Source organism: Tachypleus tridentatus, chromosome 2 (genome assembly GCF_004210375.1).
Source record: "Tachypleus tridentatus isolate NWPU-2018 chromosome 2, ASM421037v1, whole genome shotgun sequence".
Lineage (NCBI taxonomy): Eukaryota > Metazoa > Arthropoda > Merostomata > Xiphosura > Limulidae > Tachypleus > Tachypleus tridentatus.
The window spans coordinates 17,817,939-17,840,671 of NC_134826.1; the positions used below are offsets into that span (position 1 = coordinate 17,817,939).

General features: G+C 36.0%; 1 protein-coding gene across 5 annotated transcripts in view; it reads left to right on the forward strand.

The window, feature by feature from the left end:
* LOC143238829 (homeobox protein abdominal-B-like) overlaps positions 1-13,247 on the forward strand; it is a 62,424-nt gene extending 49,177 nt beyond the window's left edge. For 2 of the 5 annotated variants that reach the window (XM_076479406.1, XM_076479414.1), the window contains 3 exons: positions 7,772-8,016; positions 9,291-9,973; positions 11,461-13,247. In XM_076479406.1, coding sequence (XP_076335521.1) covers positions 9,337-9,973; positions 11,461-11,789 — 966 coding nt within the window. In that variant the 5' untranslated portion in view covers positions 7,772-8,016; positions 9,291-9,336 and the 3' untranslated portion in view covers positions 11,790-13,247. Of the gene's footprint in view, positions 1-7,771; positions 8,017-8,537; positions 9,974-11,460 lie in introns of those variants that run through there. The other 3 variants (XM_076479420.1, XM_076479429.1, XM_076479399.1) reach the window with 3 other exon arrangements.
* The last annotated feature ends 9,486 nt before the right edge of the window (positions 13,248-22,733 follow it).

Genomic DNA, 22,733 nt, shown 5'->3' on the forward strand with positions numbered 1-22,733 from the left:
GAGCTTTATAATGTGACGGTCAATCCCAATATTCTTTGGTAAAGGAGTAGCCCGAGAGATGGCGGTAGGTGGTGATAACTAGCTGCCTTTTCTCTAGTCTTACATTACCATTTTAGGGACGACTAGCGTAGATATTGCGCGAAATTCAAAAACAAACAAACATTATCGATGAATGTATGCCCAATAGTTCTGTACAAGAAACACACTTAGTGTGCTGAGATGTGATCTATGAGATTTAAGGTTCGAGTCAACGATGTTTTAACAATTCCCGTGTCTTAAGTTATGGTTGCGTCATCAGTGTGTCAGTTAATACCTCAATAAGGTTAACAGTAGCTTATAGGCAGTCGTTTCTGAACATTGTGATCTTTCACCTGGCTGTTTCGTTTAAGGTGTCTTTTGGGTTGAACACTGCTGACCAAAATATTAATTACTGTATGACGTAGTCTAAATAACTAAACATTTTGTCCACAAGAGTTTTTGTTTGTTTGAAATTAAACACAAAGCTACACAATGGGCTACCTGTGTTCTGTCCACCACGAGTATCGAAACCCAATTTCTAACGTTGTAAGTCCGTTAAGTAATAACAGTTATCTAATAGTAAAGATAACTATTTTATGATTAGATGACCGTATGAACAACTAAACACGTTATTTGTCAATTTCCCATTCGTGACAATCTTACCAGAAGTAATTATGTATAATTTGTACGATATCAAGCGATACTCGAACACTTGATTCGTAAGAGATCAGAAACATACCACATTTTCCCAGTGCTAATGTACACAATTAAAGACAATGAGTTGTCTCTTAAAACGTGACTTTGAAGCTCGTGAGTGTAAAACACTGTTTAATATTATGTACTTACTGAGAAAGTGAAAACTGTATGCAATGTTTGCTTTCCTTCATTCTCTCTTCTAATCAAATTCCTAGTGATTGAAATAGATGCTAATTGCACACCCTGCTTTGTGGAAGGTGTTCGTGAAGTCACTTAACTAACTGATTAAAAATGTGTCTTTGTTTTAAAATTCGAAGCCAAAAGTCTATAAAAATATGTAAATATTAATTTTCTTCCTTGAGAAAAAATATTAATACAAAACACACCGTTCCCATTTACCGTACAAAACGTACAATTCTCGATGAGTATCTGATACACACATATACATCTTTATAGTACGATTATTAGTCTTAGTGAAGCAACTATGCAGCTAACTTGGAACATTTTCATTTATTTTTAAATAGAGCATGCGTGGGATGTTTGCAATTTCAAAATTAGAAGGTTTTAGAAAGTATTTATTCAAGTGGAACAGATGGTAGAAAAATAGGGATTTTTTTATGAGCGACCCCTGTTGGCGATATACAGAAACATCGTGGGAATCTTTTTGTCATTTAACTGAGTAGTCCCCTTGTGGCTCAGTGTTAAATCTGAAGGCTTATAGCTCTAAAATCTGGACTCAGACCCTTGGTGAGTAGAGCACAGATAGCCCATTGTGTAACTTTGTGCTTGTAAAAAATCAAACAAAACCATAACTTAGTATTTTATTTCATACCTTAAGGGCTAAATTTAGACTGGTAGTTAGTTTTCGAAGCGTGTTTATATACGACACAACAACTTTCTACGTTGATTGATTTAACTGTAGCATTGTAACACTTCAACAAATTGCATAGCCCTAAAATAAGTAATAAACATTCTATTTGAAATTATCACGTGGGATAGTGTCTCTGTTCGAGACTCTTCTAAAACACATAAAAATCGAACATTTTGCACCATAAAAACATCTTACACATTTTATAGCGTGTGTGTTTTTTCTTATAGCAAAGCCACATCGAGCTATCTGCTCGTCCACCGATGGGAATCGAATCCCTAATTTTAACGTTGTAAATCCGTAGACTTACAGCTATACCAACGGGGGGGACCGTTTTATACCCTTTTTTATTTCCTCTTATAATGGAGATCTCTTTGTCTTGTTTTTATTTTGTTGTTGTTTTTTAATTTCGCACAAAGCTACTCGAGGGCTATCTGCACTAGCCGTCCCTAATTTAGTAGTGTAAGACAAGAGGGAAGGCAGCTAGTCATCACCACTCACCGCCAACTCTTGGGCTACTCTTTTACCAACGAATAGTGGGATTGACTGTCACATTATAACACTCCCATGGCTGAAAGGGCGAGCATGTTTGGCGCGAAGGGGATGCGAACCCGCGACCCTCAGATTACGAGTCGCACGCCTTAACTTGCTTGGCCATGCCGGGCCTATTTCTTTGTCATGCAACAGCTTTCAATTACAAGTGGTTGGTGTGACGGGCTGTGTATCGGAAGAGCTAAAGTTCTAGCTCACGATACACTACTAAACACACTCCCTGAATTTTAGCTATGGGCGCTTTATGACCATGCTCTTCAGTTTTGACCTGGCCATTCAACCTGTGTTGAATAAATTGCAGCTCTGACTGAAATAACACGTAATCTTATTATTTTGATATTTTCTTCGTTCCTCACTAATATTTCTATAATTATTAGTTTTAAAGTAATGGATCAAAAGAGCAAACACATAAAGTTAGCAAACAAAACGAATTTTCATACCATCCAATCATATTGTACTAACAAATGTTTTTAGTAGATAGCGCACACAGACTTTGAATCTCAGAGCTCGTGCAGTCCAAACATTGCCGATTGATACTGTCGACTAGTTGCCTTCTTTTTGGTCTATCAGTTCAAAATAAAGGAAAGTTATAATCTAATGACTTTTGTGCAAAGTTGCACGAAAATTCTAAAACAAATCAATTTAGTTAAGAGACGTCACTATTTCTGTAAGAGTTTACAGAAAGTCTATTTTATTAAAATGCAAAAAATATATGATAAAAACCAAAGTTAAACAACACAAAGCGAAGCAAAACCAGCCTGCCTGTCTTGTTGTACTACTCTACTTGCAGACAATCTACCTGTCTTGTTGTTCTACGATACTTGTAGACAATCTACCTGTCTTGTTGTACTACACGGCTTGTAAACAATCTATCTGTCTTGTTGTACTACTCTACTTGTAAACAATCTATCTGTCTTGTTGTACTACGATACTTGTAGACAATCCACCTGTCTTGTTGTACTACGATACTTGTAGACAATCCACCTGTCTTGTTGTACTGCACGGCTTGTAAACAATCTATCTGTTTTGTTGTACTACTCTACTTGTAGACAATCTATCTGTCTTGTTGTACTACGATACTTGTAGACAATCCACCTGTCTTGTTGTACTACACGGCTTGTAAACAATCTATCTGTCTTGTTGTACTACTCTACTTGCAGACAATCTACCTGTCTTGTTGTACTACTCTACTTGTAGACAATCTATCTGTTTTGTTGTACTACTCTACTTGTAGACAATCTATCTGTCTTGTTGTACTACGATACTTGTAGACAATCCACCTGTCTTGTTGTACTACACGGCTTGTAAACAATCTATCTGTCTTGTTGTACTACTCTACTTGCAGACAATCTACCTGTCTTGTTGTACTACTCTACTTGTAGACAATCTATCTGTTTTGTTGTACTACTCTACTTGTAAACAATCTATCTGTTTTGTTGTACTACTCTACTTGTAGACAATCTATCTGTCTTGTTGTACTACTCTACTTGTAGACAATCTACCTGTCTTGTTTTACTACACGGCTTGTAGACAATCTATCTGTCTTGTTGTACTACTCTACTTGTAGACAATTTACCTGTCTTGTTGTACTACTATACTTGTAGACAATCTATCTGTCTTGTTTTACTACAACATCGTAGAAAACGATGTTGCACTACACGGCTTGTAGACAATCTGTGTGTCAACTTGTGCTAGAGAGTGTGAAAACAATCTTTCTTTATATATATAAAGTTGCACGAAACGAGAAGAAATTATTCCGTCTACTTAATACACTGTGAGCGCGATCCTGTGGGAGAGCTCTGAGTTCCAGAGTTGGCTCACCGAGCTGAAATCTGCGTGATACCACAAAATATCTTCCGTGTGTTAGGTATGCTGTACAAGCAACAGCCAGATGGCATGTTATAGAATGCCACTGACCGCATGGTTGTCTCATTTCTCGTCAGTTGTTCAACTGAAAATTAAATACAGAATCAGGTGTTTTTAGCGGTTTTGTATTCCTGGCAAAATAAATCTGTCTCATGGTAATGTAATGACGACTAAATATCAGTTGTTCTCATTGGTTCGCAGCTTATATTATTATCCATTTGTTAATTTGCTACTAATTATTGTTTATTTATTTTCTACTACGTCGTACCAATTAAAAATAAATAAAAAAATTTATATACTAATTAAATATATCTGTCTAATTGTTGTATACAATATTTGTGCAATACAACGATAAAACAATTATTTTAATTGTAGTACACAACACGAAAACAGGTATCCTTGCTATAGTACTCTACGATCATGATATCCAAATCTACAGCACGAATACAGTCCATCTGTCCAACTGTTCTACGTGACAATGAAGAAAAGCATTCTTATCTAGTTATATCACATGTCGTGAAAACCATCCATCCGTCTAGCTGCGTTACACGACTCGAGAATAGTCCGCATCTTTCGTAGTGCAGTGAGAAAACAATACATTTAACTAGTTGTACTACACAGCCTGAAAATAACCCATCTGTTTGTTGTTTAAGCAAAAAGTTACACAATGGACTATTTGTGCTCTGTCCATCACTGGTGTCGAGACTCGGTTTCTAGCGTAATGAGTCCACACACGTACCGCTGAGCCACAAGAGGGGGGAACCCATCTGACTAGTTGTACTGAATGATATGAAACCTTCCACTGACTATTTGTACTACACGACTGAAAAACAATCCATTTTCTCATTGCTCTACACAACTGTGAAACAGTCCAGCAGTGCGACTGTTTGGATGATGGGAAAACAATCCATAAGTTATTTGTACCGTATACGACAAAAAAATCGCGTATCTTGCTACTAGGTAGAAATACCATCCAGTTAAGTGTACAAATCGACTCTTTAGATTTATGTAATATAAATTACAGATGGATTGCTCTAGTTTTATGTAATGTAATTTACAAATGAGTTAGTTTCTCATAGAATAGCTTCGCCAGAGATATTTATTTTGTTGGTGAGATGTTTCTCAAGAATAAATTATTATTTTTTCCGTAATATTATATAATTAGACAAATAATTCTATAAGACACAAAATCAATCTACATAGTTGTACTACCATAGACACAAAACAACGTGTCAAGTTATATTGGAACGACGTAAACAACATTTTCAGTTGTGGCAGAAGGAGTGCACAAAAACAACTCGTCTGTCTAGTTGCGTTGCACTACGCTGAATAAAATCACCAAACCAGTTATACCACACGACGAAATAAATAATCCATTTATCTAGTTGCTCTACACGATACGAACACATTGAGCCATAGTAGTTGTAATTCAATACGTAAACGACACCCATATTTTTCAGTTACTGGTCACACACACACAAATAGAATTAAACATTTTTCTGTCCAGTTGCTTTTACACGACATTATAATATTCGTCCTGTCCAGTTGTTTATACGATGAGAAAGCAGTTCATGTGTAGGACAACACAAAATCATTTTGTCTGTCTAGTTGCTGTACACAACCAACAATGATCTGTTATTTTATATTTTTGTTTTCACTTAACCAGCACGTGTTTCATTTCTTGTTCTATCTCGTACTGTAATACTTTGCTTTGATTTATAACATGTTTGTTTGTTGCTAAACATAAAACTGCACAATGAACCACACCAGCGTCGAGGACCAAATTGTTACAACGCCTCAAACTCATCGCTCAGCCATCTCATACTTCTTGTTTTTCTTTGGCTAGTAAGGGGTATTGAAAGTGCTCAGTAGAGAGTATTGAAAGTTCTCAGTAGGAGGCATTGAAAGTGCTCAGTAGAGGATATTGAAAGTTCTCAGTAAGGGGTATTGAAAGTGCTCAGTAGAGGGTATTGAAAGTGCTCAGTACAGGGTATTGAAAGTTCTCAGTAGAAGGCATTGAAAGTGCTCAGTAGAGGGTATTGAAAGTTCTCAGTAAGGGGTATTGAAAGTGTTCAGTAGAGGGTATTGAAAGTTCTCAGTAGGAGGCATTGAAAGTGCTCAGTAGAGGGTATTGAAAGTTCTCAGTAAGGGGTATTGAAAGTGCTCAGTGGAGGGTATTGAAAGATCTCAGTAGAAGGCATTGAAAGTTCTCAGTAAGGGGTATTGAAAGTGTTCAGTAGAGGGTATTGAAAGTTCTCAGTAGGAGGCATTGAAAGTGCTCAGTAGAGGTATTGAAAGTTCTCAGTAAGGGTATTGAAAGTGTTCAGTAGAGGGTATTGAAAGTTCTCAGTAGGAGGCATTGAAAGTGCTCAGTAGAGGGTATTGAAAGTTCTCAGTAAGGGGTATTGAAGTGCTCAGTAGAGGGTATTGAAAGTTCTCAGTAAGGGGTATTGAAAGTGCTCAGTACAGGGTATTGAAAGTTCTCAGTAGGAGGCATTGAAAGTGCTCAGTAGAGGGTATTGAAAGTGCTCAGTAGGGGTATTGAAAGTGCTCAATAGAAGGTATTGAAAGTGCTCAGTAGAGGTTTTCTGAAAGTGCTCAGTATAGGGTATTGAAAGTGCTCAGTGGAGGGTATTGAAAGTGCTCAGTGAGGTTTTCTGAAAGTGCTCAGTAGGGAGTATTGAAAGTGTTCAGTAGAGGGTATTGAAAGTGCTCAGTAGGAGGTACTGAAAAGTGCTCAGTATGGGGTATTGAAAGTACTCGAACCCATAACTGTTTCACGGCAGGTCGAAATAGTGAAAGAACGCATTTCTTGATAAACATTATATATAATATTGTTTATAAATATTCAGTTTGGTGCTTTCGCTATTTCCACAAATAAAATGAAAGTGAACAAAGATTATCGAGCTTAATCAACATAATCTAGCTCCACATATCAAAATTTCGTCTTTTCTTTTCCTTAAAAGATTAAGAATGTTTTAATTTTACATAATTAAAACTTGTATTTTCTGGCTTTTCCTTTACAGTTTATTATGCACCATTATCTTCCACTCAGAATAGTGTTTCATCTACTGCGCATGAGCATTTGTTTAAGCCGATAGAGGAAGCTTTTGGCGAAGCAAATCAAATAATATATCACAGTTGATTTATTAATGCTAAGTATATGTGGTTGTTTGCAATATTGATCCCTGGATAGTAGAATATTGAAACATTTCTATTTTAATATTCTGAATATATGTGTCGATAATGTAATAGCGTTATGCAATGTACTTATTATTTTTATTGGAAAATAATTTATCAAGACAGACACAAGAATAATTTCCTGCGCCTCTTCGACCTGGATCTCTTTGTATCGGAGAAGCTGTAACATTCGCACAAAGAAACACTCGTATGATGTCACTGCATTAAATTACCATATTTACAACCTCAATTAGCGTTTTGTATTTATCCAACGCTCGATACCACGGTAAGATTGAGAGCTCATAACGCTAGCTATCGAAGTCCGATCCTTGCAGTTGGCACAGCGCGGACAACTCGCTGCGCAGCTTCGCGCTGAGCCATAAAAACAAACCTATCGACCCTTGTAACAATGAAGAAATATCTGGAAACGTTAGCGTCTAGTTTATAGATAAAATTATATTAGTAAAATAAAATATAAAATGTTTAAAAAAAGTATACGTTTGTATTAATAGCAGGCAACAAATTTAATAGATTCTCTGAGCCTCAGAAGAAAAAAAATATTTGTTGTATTTTTTTGTCATACGTTTACAGTGCCAGGAAGACATCAGAACATCAGAGCCTTTTTTATGCTGTCCTCTGAAATTTCTCGTCCGGTCATCTATCTTGTGGACTAAGCCTCCAGTAGCGGCTGTGGACCCGCCTTCTTTACTGCTTCTCGCGCCCTATTGCCCAGAGCAACTGGGCAAGTAACTTGACTTGAAACATCAAACAGTATCTTCCAAACACTGTGAGAAATACCAGATACTCTCGGACAGAAAGCAAGTTGTTCAGAGAAGGTAAGTTGTAAGTTATGTAGGACTCACAAATTATCTCCTCTTCTGAACTGCACATAATTACATCGATATTTCTTTTAGACTTTTGCTTTTTTTTATTTTATTAGCGTTTATTACCTCATTTGCAGAGTAGGTGCTGAAAGCTACGGTGTCTCGTCAAACAGGTTTTGATGTGTGAGTAGTAGGAAAAACAGTTACAAATTTGAATTTATTATTATTATTATTATTAATGCTGTTGTTGTGACAAAAATAAATTCTAACCCTCCCATTTTAATCTTGGTAATAAAAAAAAACTTTCAGAAACAAGAGGAATTTTTAATACAAAATATGATAAACGTCTCTTTCCTCTATCATCAAAATTGCTATACACTGTATTCGTATTACCATATAATTCTGCAAACGTCAGGCTTCCCATACGCACTTCGTCAAACTGCTTGAAGTGAAGCAGTTTCTTATCACCAGATGGCGCGGTGAAAGCATTAAGAGTGTCCTCGAAACCCTGTGTTGTAGTGTCAGAGGGAGATCAGTGTTTACAATTTCAGTAGGACGAGTACGAGGTTGCTGTGATCCGCTGCCGATACTTGACGCCGAGAGAGGGAGTGCCACGTACATGTGGAAAGCCTGCAACCAGGGGTTCTGTATATTTACCGGCTGGTATTCACGAAGCTCCTGTAGGATTTGGCTAACATAAGCTGAGCAGAGACGCGTATTTCATCACATAGGGAAAGGAATCGCTCCAAAGATAAACCAGGAGATGTGAACACGCGCTTGCTTCTTGTATATTTTAACGTATGGTTAACTGGAAACAGATCTGAATATCTTGAGATTCAACTCTTGTTTTCTTATTTGTATAAAAATGTGGATAGAAGACTAGTTAAAACCACTTACGTCATAGTGAGTCTTTGCTACGTTTGGAGAGTCTCTGTACTTTCTCACCAATGAAGGCCGACCAAAAAAGTTAACAGAACACAGCATCTCGGATATATGTATATATATATATATATTGGATAGAATTGAATATAACATTGTGTACAAGAAAGGAAGGTTTCTAGTTTTTATGTTATATTGCTCTGTCATTGAGTTAGCTATGTTTATCAGAGAGACATCAACAGAAAGTGTGGTACTCGTGTGGTCTTGACATCAGTTTCGTTTGTTTATGTCATTACTCTTAACTCGACAGTATATATATATATATATGTATGTGTACTTTAGAAGTTGTGTGGTTATTTATTTGGTGACGTGTGACGTAATACTCACGTGACTTTACTATCTACTAGGTTGAGGTCCTAGTGTTGAGAGAACAACGTGCCGACACGGCCGAGAATGATGAACGGAGCCCTCTATGAGGACAGCACGAGCAGTCGGCCAACCCTGGATCCCGTGCCGCCAAGTCAACCTGCGCCTCTTCATATTCCTGCCAAGAGAGTCGCCAGTGGTTTACCAGTATCTTACACACATCACGAGCATAACGTGGAAAACACTGCCGCCGTCATCCGACATGGGCATGGTGGGCAACCCTGGACTTACACCGCCGAAAACCACACAGCTTTCGACCCCTACCCTCAGTACAACCAAGCTTTCTGTAATGTCCGAGAGGCCGGAATGGCCCCGACTTACTATTACAATGAACACGCCGTCAGAGCGGTGGGCACGCCAGATAGAAAACCCTCACTCAAGTTCTGGTCGAACACGTACGAATTGGCGTCCCCGGGACCTAGCAGTATGGCCCCTGCAGACTCGTGCCAAACCTTCGCTCCACAAACCTGGTGCAACAGTTCTCCGTATCCCACCCGAGTGCCGAGCCACATGGAGCCCCATGCACCCCAGCATATGCCATATCTCGCCAGCGAAGACCGAAGTCGAGCGCCCATGGACTTCTCTCATCCCGATAGTTACGGATTCCGAACTTTTGGCGGAACCGAAGCACATTGTCCTACACATTATATTCCGGCAGGTACAGGTAAGTGTACTGGTTCGTGGATTTTTATCTGTTTTGTTGGGGAAGAGAGAGAAAAATAACCACTTTAACAAGCACTTAGCTATTGTTATTCTTAACTTTACAGGCAGCTGAATCCGTACTCACAGGTGGAATGCTCTAATGTTATAGCTTTTTAAGATCTAACAGTTTTTTTAAAACCCAGAACATTGTGTGGCTGTTTAACTTTAGAATCCCCACAAGTCGTAACAGGCGCCTGACCTAGAAGTAAGGCACTTATTGGCGGGCTCCAAACTTAGCAGTTTTAACTACTGATTCACGGTCTGATAACAGATTTTATTTCTTACTTCCAATGTTAGTGGATGGATGAGAAAAAACTCACCACATTTCCCAAAAAAAAAGTATAATATTTCTATTATTTAACCTTTAAAGCCAAACGATTTAGGGCAAATATTGATTTTCTGTTTACTGGGAGTTTGTTCTCGTTGCGACTTTTCATGACGTCTCTTGTGCAAACTGGGGACTTCGTAGACACCATCAGCCAAATCTGAGAAAGTGCACGTACTTCTCTCAGGCGCGAGAGAAGACTGAACTGCGGACTTAAACTCACAATTAACGAGGTACAGCTGAGATTTCTTCATTCGTTAACTGGAGCCGAAAAAATCAGTTATTATTTTTGAAACTTATTTCAATGAGCTAAAAGCAGTAGTCTTGTAGGCCTTTATTTTCTCTTTTTATTTGTCTGAAATAAACATGCGCTACAAAAGAATAGAATTATTTGAAACATTCGCCAGGTACATTAGGAAATTATTTCAACTTGATTATCTCACAAGTCGTAGCGAATGAGATTATCACTCGTAAGAAATAGTTCGTAGCTTATTATTTATCTTTTCTTGCGTCAAGCGTGGTCTAATGAGTCACGTCCCGAACCGTGGATCTGAGGGTTCATGGTCCGTAACCCTTGGCAACAAGCTAATAAAATCGTACTTCGTATTTTGGGGTTTTATGTGCGTAATAAGAGTGAAATCAGAGTCTGCGATAGATGCTGTTGACTCGCTACCTTCCATCTGCTTTTCAGTGGCACAGCAGTATGTGTGTGGACTTACAACGCCAGAAAACGGGTTTTGATACCCGTGGTGGGCAGAGCACATATATCCCATAGTGTAACGTTGTACTTATTAGAAACAAAGAAATATCTTCCACCAAGTCTATGAGCCCAAAATTAGAGACAGATAGTAAACATGGTACTCGTATAGCTTTGCGAGAAAATCCGAAACTTTTCTTGTTATACGGAACGTAAAACTTTGACAGACAACGATACGAACGTTTCACTTAAACATAACATTGCATTTAGAAGGCAAGCTACGTATATTAGTTAATGTACATGCAGTTAAACTCCTAAACCTATTTTATTAGGCCAAACAATTTCGAAGTTCTTTCAACTCAATTATTTAAATAAATTATGTTTCTAGTATCTACACAGGTATTTATTTAAGTTTGTTTTTTTTCAGTTCCTTTCCCGGGAGAATCTTTGATATCGAATCATTTGGACTGCACAGGGACAGTCACAGTCAGGAAAAAAAGGAAACCTTATTCGAAATTTCAGACACTTGAATTGGAAAAAGAGTTTTTATTTAACTCGTACGTGTCAAAGCAAAAACGATGGGAGCTTGCACGTAACTTGAACCTGACGGAACGACAAGTGAAAATATGGTTCCAGAACAGAAGGATGAAGAGCAAAAAGTGCGCCCAAAGAAATGGAGACAATCAAAACAACCAGAATAGCACCAACACAACAGTCAACACCAACACGTATACCAATCAAAACTCTGCCAAATAAAAAGACAAAAACGAATAGTTATTCGATTAATTGGGCTAGAAATGTGACGACGAAGATCTCTTCAAAAGACCAGCACTACGTGAAATCTTCAAAGAAAGATCGAAATAGAAGATGACAAAAGAACGAAAATCTCTACTTGATGCTAGGTGATTACGAAAAATTCCGAGAGACCCAAGGATAGTTGTTATCTGCAGGAGACCAAAATATTTTCCAAACAAAGGAGTTTTTCCAAATAAAACAAAGTTTACTTTTTACTTCATTTTGTTTTGAGCAATTGATACGTCTTAAATATAAAAAAAATATAGTAAAATGAAAACAAATAAACATATAGGTAAGTTGTAGTTCAAAGATTTGTTAGTTAGCAGACTTCCTTTAACACGCAGATCTTACAGAAAGGCATAAGAATCGTTGAAAAATGTTTACAAGATATAAATATAGTTGGATTCTAGTGCTATGTTGTTCTCTCACATAGACTAACAAATCTGTGTTTAGGTTGTGATACATATATGTGTTCAAGTAAAAGTTAAGCCTACCTCATGATTTATAATTAAACCAACAAAAGTCTTTACTTATTCAAGCTTTTTAAACTTTGGATTTGTCATTGTGTTTAACTTATGTTTAACTTCAAATATACAAACACGTCAAACGTGGTTTTGTATTCAGTTAAGAGCACGAAAACAGCACATTTTAAATTAATCAAATTGGTCAGAGTTGCCGTTTAGTTGAAGGAACAACCGTGAGGTCTTAAGGATTCACCCTTGTGTGTGTTTGGTAACATCTGTTAAGGAGACGCAGTGACCTGTCTTAGTCATGGCGTCTCAAGAAGAACAAGAAAAAAACATGCACATGAATGAATTACCATGTTATTAGTCTGTACAAAATAATCGCGTTGTTGTTTTCATCCTGTCAAAAAGTAGCGTAAAAAACAACAACAACAACAACAACATCGATTCTTAGCCTGAATGTCAAAAAAAAAAATGGTGTAGTTTATTTAAAAAAATATTTCATCCGTATTACACATTTGGATAAGAACGGACTGTGTGTTGCCTGACCAGATTCAGTAAAGATGGTTCCTAATGGCATAAATCGACTTACAGGTTGTGGCATTGACCATTATCATTAATGTGTTGTTGTTATCATACTTTAGTTTATGTAAATGAGTGTTCATAGTGTCTTTATTACTCAGTACAAAGGCTGCTTGTACATTTATCTTCAGCAGTTGTTGGGTAGTGTCAAGTGCGTTGTTGTAACAGAAGTGACATTAAGATCACTGTTTAACAACCTTATCGTAGGCCTGTACAGAGCAGGTGCAATTATATAATTAAGACCTTATATCTGGATTTTGTTTATTAGTGCAGTTTTATTAGGTAAGACACTGGCTGTAAAAAGTGAATGTGCCCATTGCCGCTTAATTTGTATTGTGAGAAAAAAAATTTAATAAACGTTGTTCAATGTATTATTACGTTGTGTTTGCTTGTATACTTCATGAGAAAGCTGTGAGAAGCTTAACCTAAAAGGAATGGATTCAGAACCTTAAATTAACTGAAATGAATTTAGAACATGAAAATCCCAAATCACCACCAAGCGTACACAGCTAACCGCCAAATGTTGTGCGTACAGCATATTACACGGAATTTTAAAATTTATGAAATATGCACACGAATTATTTTGCCACGCAGAACAACAGCTTGCTTTCCAATATTTCTTCTCAGCAGATGGCGTACCTATCGCAGTTTTTACATCAATTATTCTTCAGCACCCTGAAGTGCTCAGTTCTATTAGCAGGACACCAGGAAACTACTACTATTTGCCTTCGCGCATGCGCAGCTGGTAAGAGAAGCGTGAAATAACTCCTAGATCGATTAGCTTTGTGCATGCCCTTGCAGTGTCGGTAAAGTGAATTAGAAAAAACTAGAAAAAAACGAGACGTTGAACCTAGAAGCGAAAAAAAGGCTGACATGATCCCAGAGTCACGACTCCAAACCTGAAGTCTTCTTAAACTTTAGGTTTTTTCTCCCCCAAAACACTCCGGGAATTATAAAGCAAAAGCTGTAGATGAGAAAAAAGGCACCTGAACATACTAAACATAGAGCTACCCTAGTGACCAGTCATTGTGACTTGATAAAAAGGATATGATCAAAATCGATTTTTTTTTATATAAAATCAAGATAATTAGGATAATTATTACTTAGGATAAATAAATAAAGAACTGGAAAAAATAAATACAAAAACATACGAATATTGAATATAAGGATTAGGCGTTAGTTAGTTTGAATTTCGCGCAAAGCTAGTCGAGAGCTATCTGCTCTAGCTGTCCCTAATTTGTGCTTCTCGAGATTGATCGTCACGTTATGACGCCCCCACGGCTGAAAGGGCAAACATGTTTGGTGTGAGGAGGATTCGAACCCGCGACCCTCAGATTGCGAGTCCAGGACCTTAACCACCTGGCCATGTCAGGCCACTTAAGCGTTAGTGGTTTTCAATGTACTTCCTAATTATCATGCATCAATTACCTATGTGTACATAAAAATGTCTGTATGCTAAAACGTACTGATGATGTTCAACTTGATTCTGAATATCTTCCTAAATAAACTGCATTCGTGCCACCTACTTAGAATATCTCACAACACAAATTGAATTTGCGAAATTTATTTCGAATATCTCATTACTAAAAATGTGCCCGGTAGGAAATATAGTTCTTTAGTGTTGTGTTCTTACTTATAATAACCAGAATGAACTGTTTAATCGGTCGTAATCCCACAATCTATTGTCAGTTTAATCTTGTTATTTCTATATAAGACACTGCAGAACTTAAACCTAACAAAGGTGGACTTAAGCTAACTTTCAGACCAGCAGAATTAATGTCATTTTGATATATATATATGCTTTCAATAAGTTTGACTTTATTAAACCAGATGATTTTTCGACAAGTTAATTAATTTTATAGTATTATTTTTGTAGCTCCAATACAAATAAACCACTATTAAACTTGGTCCCGATGGGCGTGTATGGATCTATCTTTTCTACAGTTCATAGAATCTTTCCAAATGTTTCAAATGTACTTTTTTACAGTCTCGGCTAATTATTTATCACAAAAACACAAATTAAAACAAGAAAGACACAAAACACATAACGAAAATAATTAATAATAAGATGAAGAAGATATTTAAGAAAGTGTTTTTGAAACACTTTATTGTATACACAACTAACAATAAAACAGTATCAATGAGACTAAACCTGAACACAACAGTCGCTAAATAACACTGCACAACACAACAATGTTTTTGAAAAGTTTTTGCTGATTGTGACAGGTACCTGGTGGGTATGCACAAATATAGTTTTGGTTTTGCTTCATCACGTTGGAACTCTGAGAAATAGACAGTTAACTGTTTACCGGCAATAACGTATTTAATTGCGTTTATGTTTTTAATACGCTATTAAGTTCAACATAATTAAAAGTGTTTTGCTCCTTATTTTCGTTTGTATTCAATGTCCGGTGCATCACGTTCCAGTTGCCCTGATATCGTTTTTCCATTGCATCAATGTCCTGGTGAAACTGAAGATTTCGATGAAACGATACGTGATGGGCAAATTTGGATGTGATTTTCGTGATCAGCAGCCAAAATCTATAAGGAACACCTAACAGTGTTCAAGAAGCAAAAACTTTGTTGTGCAGTGTAACAGGTGAGGTTAACTACCAAGCATGATTTGTTGTCTCTATATAAATAATGCAAGAAGGTTGCATTCTTTATGCATGTGAAATAAGGACAGGAATACATGTAGGTCAGGCTGTTAAGGTTCGAAACCCCCTTCCAGTGGCATGTCTGCGGACTCATACCACTGAAAACTAGATTTCGATACTCGCCGTGAGCAGAGCACAGATAGCCCTTTGAGTAGTTTGTGCTTAATTCCAAACAAACAAGTGTTCGAAAATTCTTGTAGTAGTTTAGAAAGGAGAACAGAAAACTTCCAAAACTCATAATAATAAACTGTAGTTGTCTGCAAAACTCATAATAATAAACTGTAGTTGTCTGGAAAACTCATAATAATAAACTGTAGTTGTCTGGAAAACTCATAATAATAAACTGTAGTTGTCTGCAAAACTCATAATAATAAACTGTAGTTGTCTGGAAAACTCATAATAATAAACTGTAGTTGTCTGGAAAACTCATAATAATAAACTGTAGTTGTCTGCAAAACTCATAATAATAAACTGTAGTTGTCTGCAAAACTCATAATAATAAACTGTAGTTGTCTGCAAAACTCATAATAATAAACTGTCTGGAAGCGTTAAGGTTAGAATATTCTTGAAATAGTCCAATACAAAAAGAAGTAAACTATCTAAACTCCCAATAATAAATTTTAGTTTTCCAAGAACACGTTAGGCCTTTAAGATTAGATTTAACAGGCCTGCTATAGTTTTATTTACTGTGTTGAAACTTTTACATGTTCTACAGTAATTTCTGTGCGCTGAATTTGGAAACCGTATCCATTTTTTTACGCCATGTACAGATTTGTCATATGTACTTTTGCATAAGTGAATCATTTCTTTTGAAATTGGGTCATATTTTGTTATGCTTAAAATGTTGACAACCACTGGCTATAGATTTCTCTAGGCCAATCGCGACGTGAAAGGTCTATCGATCGTTCTACAAGAGAAATACACCGATGGTATGTAATCATTCAACAGGCTGAATGACGTGTCATTTCTGAATATTATTTGTTTGTGTGTGCACTTTGTTACGTATTACAATTTCAAATAAACTGAAACTGAGTTTAAAGATTATTGAAATATTTAAAAGTTAAATAAATGTCAATATGTATCCAGTTTATAATATTTGCCAATAAATTTAATACACACAGTTTTTCTAATATATAAATATATTTTAATATACAAACAATTACACAATTTACCATAACGGCGATTACAAACAACAACTTATGTAAAAGAGTTTTACAAACTTACTAAAACTATTGAGTCATCTATCTGGTCCGGAACGTCCTTGGTAAACTATCGAGGGTTTACAATGAGCGAATTAATTTTGAGTTGATGTATTTACAATTCACCTAGCTGGGAGCTAGCTAGCTCTTCGTTTATCGTCGATCGCACGTAGAGTTTTTCACCGCTAAAGTTTCGTAATGCCTTCGTGAAAATACTGATGCTCAATGTTCACTGAAGTTTAATGGTATGTAATGTACGAAATTTATAAACGTTTCTGTTCAAATACTTGAAGTTCTCGAATAATAAGCGTTAATCATAATTAGCGTTTCCGAGGTTTATAGTAGACCAGCTGTAGCAAACAATAATATATACTGTCTCTTGGCGCGTCTCGTTGGTTACATTTATAGGCGTGAGGTGAGTTTATAGAAATTTCAGCCTGCACAACAATACTGACGATACACTAATGTTTACGCACACACATACATTGTTGATTCTTATACTCGAGGATCTTCTACAATTTTAGTGAATAGGCTGGAATTGCGCAATAACGTCTTCACAGTGTAACTAATGTATACCTATACATATAAGTTTAACTTAAACAAACGTCGATATTAAAATAATCCGTCACAACTTTCACATTATTATTATTACTATTTCAATATTATTTATTTGTCGCTATACTAACAACAAGTTATGAAAATGGCCCAAACATATTTGTTATATTTATGGTAATTCTTTGGTGAAATTGATAAAAGTAAGAGATCTTTTTCTTCCCGATTTGTAAAAACAAATTCTTAGGTGATAGAAAAAAAAAAATTTTTTGAACATTAGCCCATTGAGTCTTAGGGCCATTGGGCCAGGCTTAGCGAGGTGGTTAGGATGTTCGACTCGTAATCTGTGGATCGCGGATTCGAATCCCTGTCGCACCAAACATTCTCGTCTTTCAGCCGTGGGAGTGTTATTATGTGATGGTCAATCTCATTTTTACTTGTTGGTAAAATAATAACGCGGTAGATGGTGATGACTAGCTGCCTTCCTTCCCTCTAGTCTTATTCTGCTAAATTAGGGACGTCTAGCGCAGACAGCCCTTGTGTAGCTTTACGCGAAATTCAAAAACCAAAACTTAGAATCCCAGAATGGACCACAAAATGTAATCCTATGCAAGTCTTAGTGCTTAGTTTCAGATTAATAGAATATTAATAAATTATCAAACATGTCAGTCGTTATCTTTAATTTAAGTTTAAATTCCTTACAGTATAGCTTTCAACATAAATCATGGCAAGCGATTTGGAATGCTAAGTCGCATCACAACAAACAAAAATAAAAATAATAATATAGAATATAGATTTTTAAAAGTTTTTACCTGGCTTTTAAATGTGATTTTATTTCGTTTTTTTTATTTTGTATTTTAATAATAAATCTAAATTATCAAACTATATTGGAACTTACACTTTAGATATCGTGTAGAGGATATAATTTAAGATATTTAAATTTTTAAATAAATATTTTTTTTTACAAATTTCGCGCAGAGCTATTCGAGGGCTATCTTCGCTAGTCTTCCCTAAGTTAGCAGTGTAAGACTAAAGGGAAAGCAGCTAGTCATAACCACTCACCGCCAACTCTTGGGCTACTCTTTTACCAACGAGTAGTGAGACTGATCGTCACGTTATAACGCCCCCAGGGTTGAAAGGGCAAGCATTTTGGTGTGACGTGAATTCGAACCCGCGATCCTTAGATTACGAGTTGAGCGCCCCTAATTTTGTTTGCTTGGTTTTTGTATTTCGCACAAAATTACACGAGGGTATCTGTCCATAATTCAGCAGTGTAAGATTAGAGGGAAGGCAGCTAGTTATCAACCACCACCAACTCTTCGGTTACTCTTTTAACAATGAATAGTGGGATTGACAGTCACATTATAGCGTCCCCACGACCCCTTAGCAACCTGGCCTGTCTGTGGGAATGATAAGATGAAGAAATATCCTGAATTTAATTTATTAAGCCTCGTACTGGAGTGATAAAACTGGATTTCAAAGCATGGTGATTCTTCTAGATATCATGATTCTGATAGTAAAATATCTTCACCAAAAGTATTTCCTTAAGGAATTTCTACATTTTATATTATTCTATTAATATGTTAGTGATAGGCCCGGCATGGCCAGGTGGTTATGGTACTCCACTGATAATTTGAGGGTCGTTGGTTCAAATTCCCGCCACACCAAACATGCTCACCCTTCAGCCGTGGAGGCGTTATAATGTGACGGTCAGTCTCACTATTCGTTGATAAAAGAGTAGCCCAAATGTTGGCAGTGGGTGGTGCTGATCAGCTGCCTTCCTTGCATTGCTAAATTAGGGATGGCTAGCGCGGATAGCTCTCGTGCAGCTTTGCGCGAAATTCAAAACAAACCAACCATTTTGTTTGTGTGTCTTCTTATAACAAAGTCACGTCGGGCTATCTAATGAGCCTACCGAGGTGAATCGAACCCCTCATTTTAGCGTTGTAAATCCGTATACTGTACTAGAGTGAGGCCCCATTTTGTTAGTAGACTAACAAATTTAATTTCTCTGAAGGACTGAATTTCTCAACATTAAAACCACCGTGGTCACACAGTGAGGTTAGTGACTACTGCCTTTATTCAAATATAGCTGCTCCAGTTTATCAACTGCTGGCCAGTTAGTCACAGCACCCCCGCCTCTAGAGCTGTGTTTGGTTCTTGGAAACAACTAACGGAATTGACTGTTACTTTTATAACGTTATCAAGCTAAAATTGCAAACGTGTTAAGATAATATCATCTTTAAGCATTGAAATTTTTAATAACCAGTTCGATGTAATAGCTACTAGATTGCGCCAGGCCCGAATTTCTCAGTAAACAATAAGTCCAACCATTTAACTGATACACTGTTAAAATATTGTATTGTAACATTAATGCAAAGATCGCGTTAATTCACGACGGTATGAAACGTGTTCTCTAAACATGGATCTGTGTGGACTGTAAAACAACTGATACTTGTAACGATATAAACAAAAAAATGGCATGCAGTTTTCATTTTAAATGGGCTTTATTTGAATATATTGTGGTGAGGTGATGAGTCATGATTTGAACCAATCGGGAGTGACCTTTGATGGGAAAAAAATTTTTTTTTTTTTCATGTTAGATCATTTACAAACTATAAGCTTGTGTCAAGGGAAGACGTAGGAGACCCAGGGAAAGAAGTAGCACTTTTGACACTTCCCGCGGGACCCTAAAGATGAATGTTAGGTTTGGTGACAATCAGTCCAGACGTTTGGCAGTTATAAGCGTGTAGATGCATAGACTTTTATCAAATAATGCTTTATATAGATTCTATGCAGTATTCTAAGTTACGAAATCCATTCATTTGCTTGTAGTGTATGTGTAACTATAATCCATATAATCCGACATGAAGATTGTGCCAACACAATTGTGATCTGTTTCATTTCATCCTCGAACCAGATACCAACCAGACTAACTGTACTTTGATACACAGGTATCGAGCCCCGAATTTTAGCTTATTGCTAAGTCACTGACTGGAGCTTGGTTAGTTCATAATGATCGCGTTGTTTTAACTCAAACGTTTATTGTAAGAATTCATAACGCAACATTCTGAGTCAAAATTATTATATTAAACAAACGCGTTCCAGGATAGCAATAAATGTATAAGTTTTAGTGTTTTTGTCTTACTCGGTGACCGACTTAAACCAAGAAAATATTGTTGTCTAACTTATCACCGTTTTTTATTCTGCCATTTGTTTTTACGACCTGCTAAGTGTTTGTTTAGTGGTGGTGGTTTTATGATTTATATTGTAATAGTAATGGTTTTATGATATTTAACCCACTTGTTTTAGAGTGTATGTTTTGTAATCGTTTTATTATTTCAAAAAAAAATGTTTGTTTAATTTTTTATATATATTTTCGTATTGCCTGCTTTACGATTTTTAAATTACTCGTTGAATTTTTTATGAGTTTTAAGTTTGTTTTTCAAATTATTTAACTTAGTTTTATTACTTTTGAATTTTTATTTATATAGAAACTGCTGTTTCAGACACGTAATTAATCTCTAGCCATTTTGTACATTGCAAAGTTGCCTACATATATCCTTGATATTGTAAGTACATATAAACCAACATATAGCCAATTAACAGTTATAGATGACTTTACAGTGGAAAATAACTTACTGACTCGCTTCTAAGCATACAATAACCTAAATACTGACTTGAAGCTCAGTTACTCACTTACTTGTAATCGTTTATTACTACGTATACCCATAGTCTATAACTATTTAATATGTTTCACAATAATTTGTACTCTTCATAAACTATTGAGCATTCAGCTAATATTATATATAGAGCAGCTCGACAAACGTAAACATAACAATGAAAATCAGCGGGCATTTCTTTGGGTTATAAGAAACTGGAACCCAACCATCTATTAAACAGTTTATTTGTTGTGACAACCGAAAAGATCGTAAATTTTACCTAATGAGACACACATAAAACACACACAAACAAATGGTGTTTTGTCGTATCTTTCAAATATAAGACAATAAAAGAAAGTTAAATACTCACGGCGCTGATTTGATCTCCAAAACGAAGCTCAGATTGGAACTATATTAAACGTTTTTCTTTACTTACTAATGAGTTTTACTCCATTGCATAAATCTAAGTGAAAAATTGGAAAAATGGAATTACCATGAATTACCATAAATAGAATAAGTTAAGAGAAAAGAGAAATTTATATTTAAAAGGAAGCGCGTTGAACTTTTTAGAATGTCAACTATTTTGTTTTATTACCATAATAATTATTGTCGATTTACGAGGAATTTTTACTCTTTTACATTCATGTTCATGTAATAGTTTAAAGTGCGAGCATGTAACTGAACAAAGTTCTGGTAAATTTTATTTTAAAACTCCATAAATAATTATGAACATTTTTAACTTTAAACTTGAGGCCCAAATGTTATAAGTGTATGAATAAAGGTGTTAAATCATACTTTAAAATTGAGCTCCAAAAGTAACAAGTCTGTGAATAAGGTTTTGAAATTGTATTCTAAGCTTTAGGCCCTAAAGTAACAATTCTGTAAAGAAAGTTGTGCCCTAAAGTAACAAGTCTGTGAAGAAAGCTGTGCCCAAAAGTAACAATTCTGTGAATAAAGCTGTGCCCTAAAGTAACAAGTCTGTGAAGAAAGCTGTGCCCTAAAGTAACAATTCTGTGAATAAAACTGTGCTCTAAAGTAACAATTCTGTGAAGAAAGCTGTGCCCTAAAGTAACAATTCTGTGAAGAAAGCTGTGCGCTAAAGTAACAATTCTGTGAAGAAAGCTGTGCCCTAAAGTAACAATTCTGTGAAAAAACTGTGCTTTAAAGTAACAATTCTGTGAAGAAAACTGTGCCCTAAAGTAACAAGTTTGTGAACAAAGCTGTGAAATCGTGTTCTAAACTTAAGGACCTAAAATAGCGCCTGCATTGAACTAAACTATAAAATCACGTTCCAAGCTTGAGCTGGATTGAAAGCTACAACGTAAATCTAAACTATAAAAAAAATAAAATTTCTTTATATAAAAGTTGTTCTATATTACGTATGTTTGTGGTGATAGAATTTTATATAAAGTTCCTTGTGTTAATTTATGCATTGGATAAGTTTCCGGTTTGTGACATGAATATACATTCAGATTTTGCTAAGCCTAAAGTGCGTTCTATTCTTCAGGTACAAGCACAGGGACAGACAATATAGGATTAAGTTCTACAACGTTGCACGATGCTACAACAGTTTTGGAACTGTCGTTAGAAATAGGATTCAACATTCAGATCAGTTTTTGATACAGTTTGAGTAAGGTATCTGGAAATCAACGTATAATCCAAATGAAGTTAAACTTCAAAAGAAATCAGTGATACAGTTTGAGTAAGGTATCTGGAAATCAACGTATCAAATGAAGTTAAACTTCAAAAGAAATCAGTTTTCTGATACAGGGACAGGTATCAATATCCA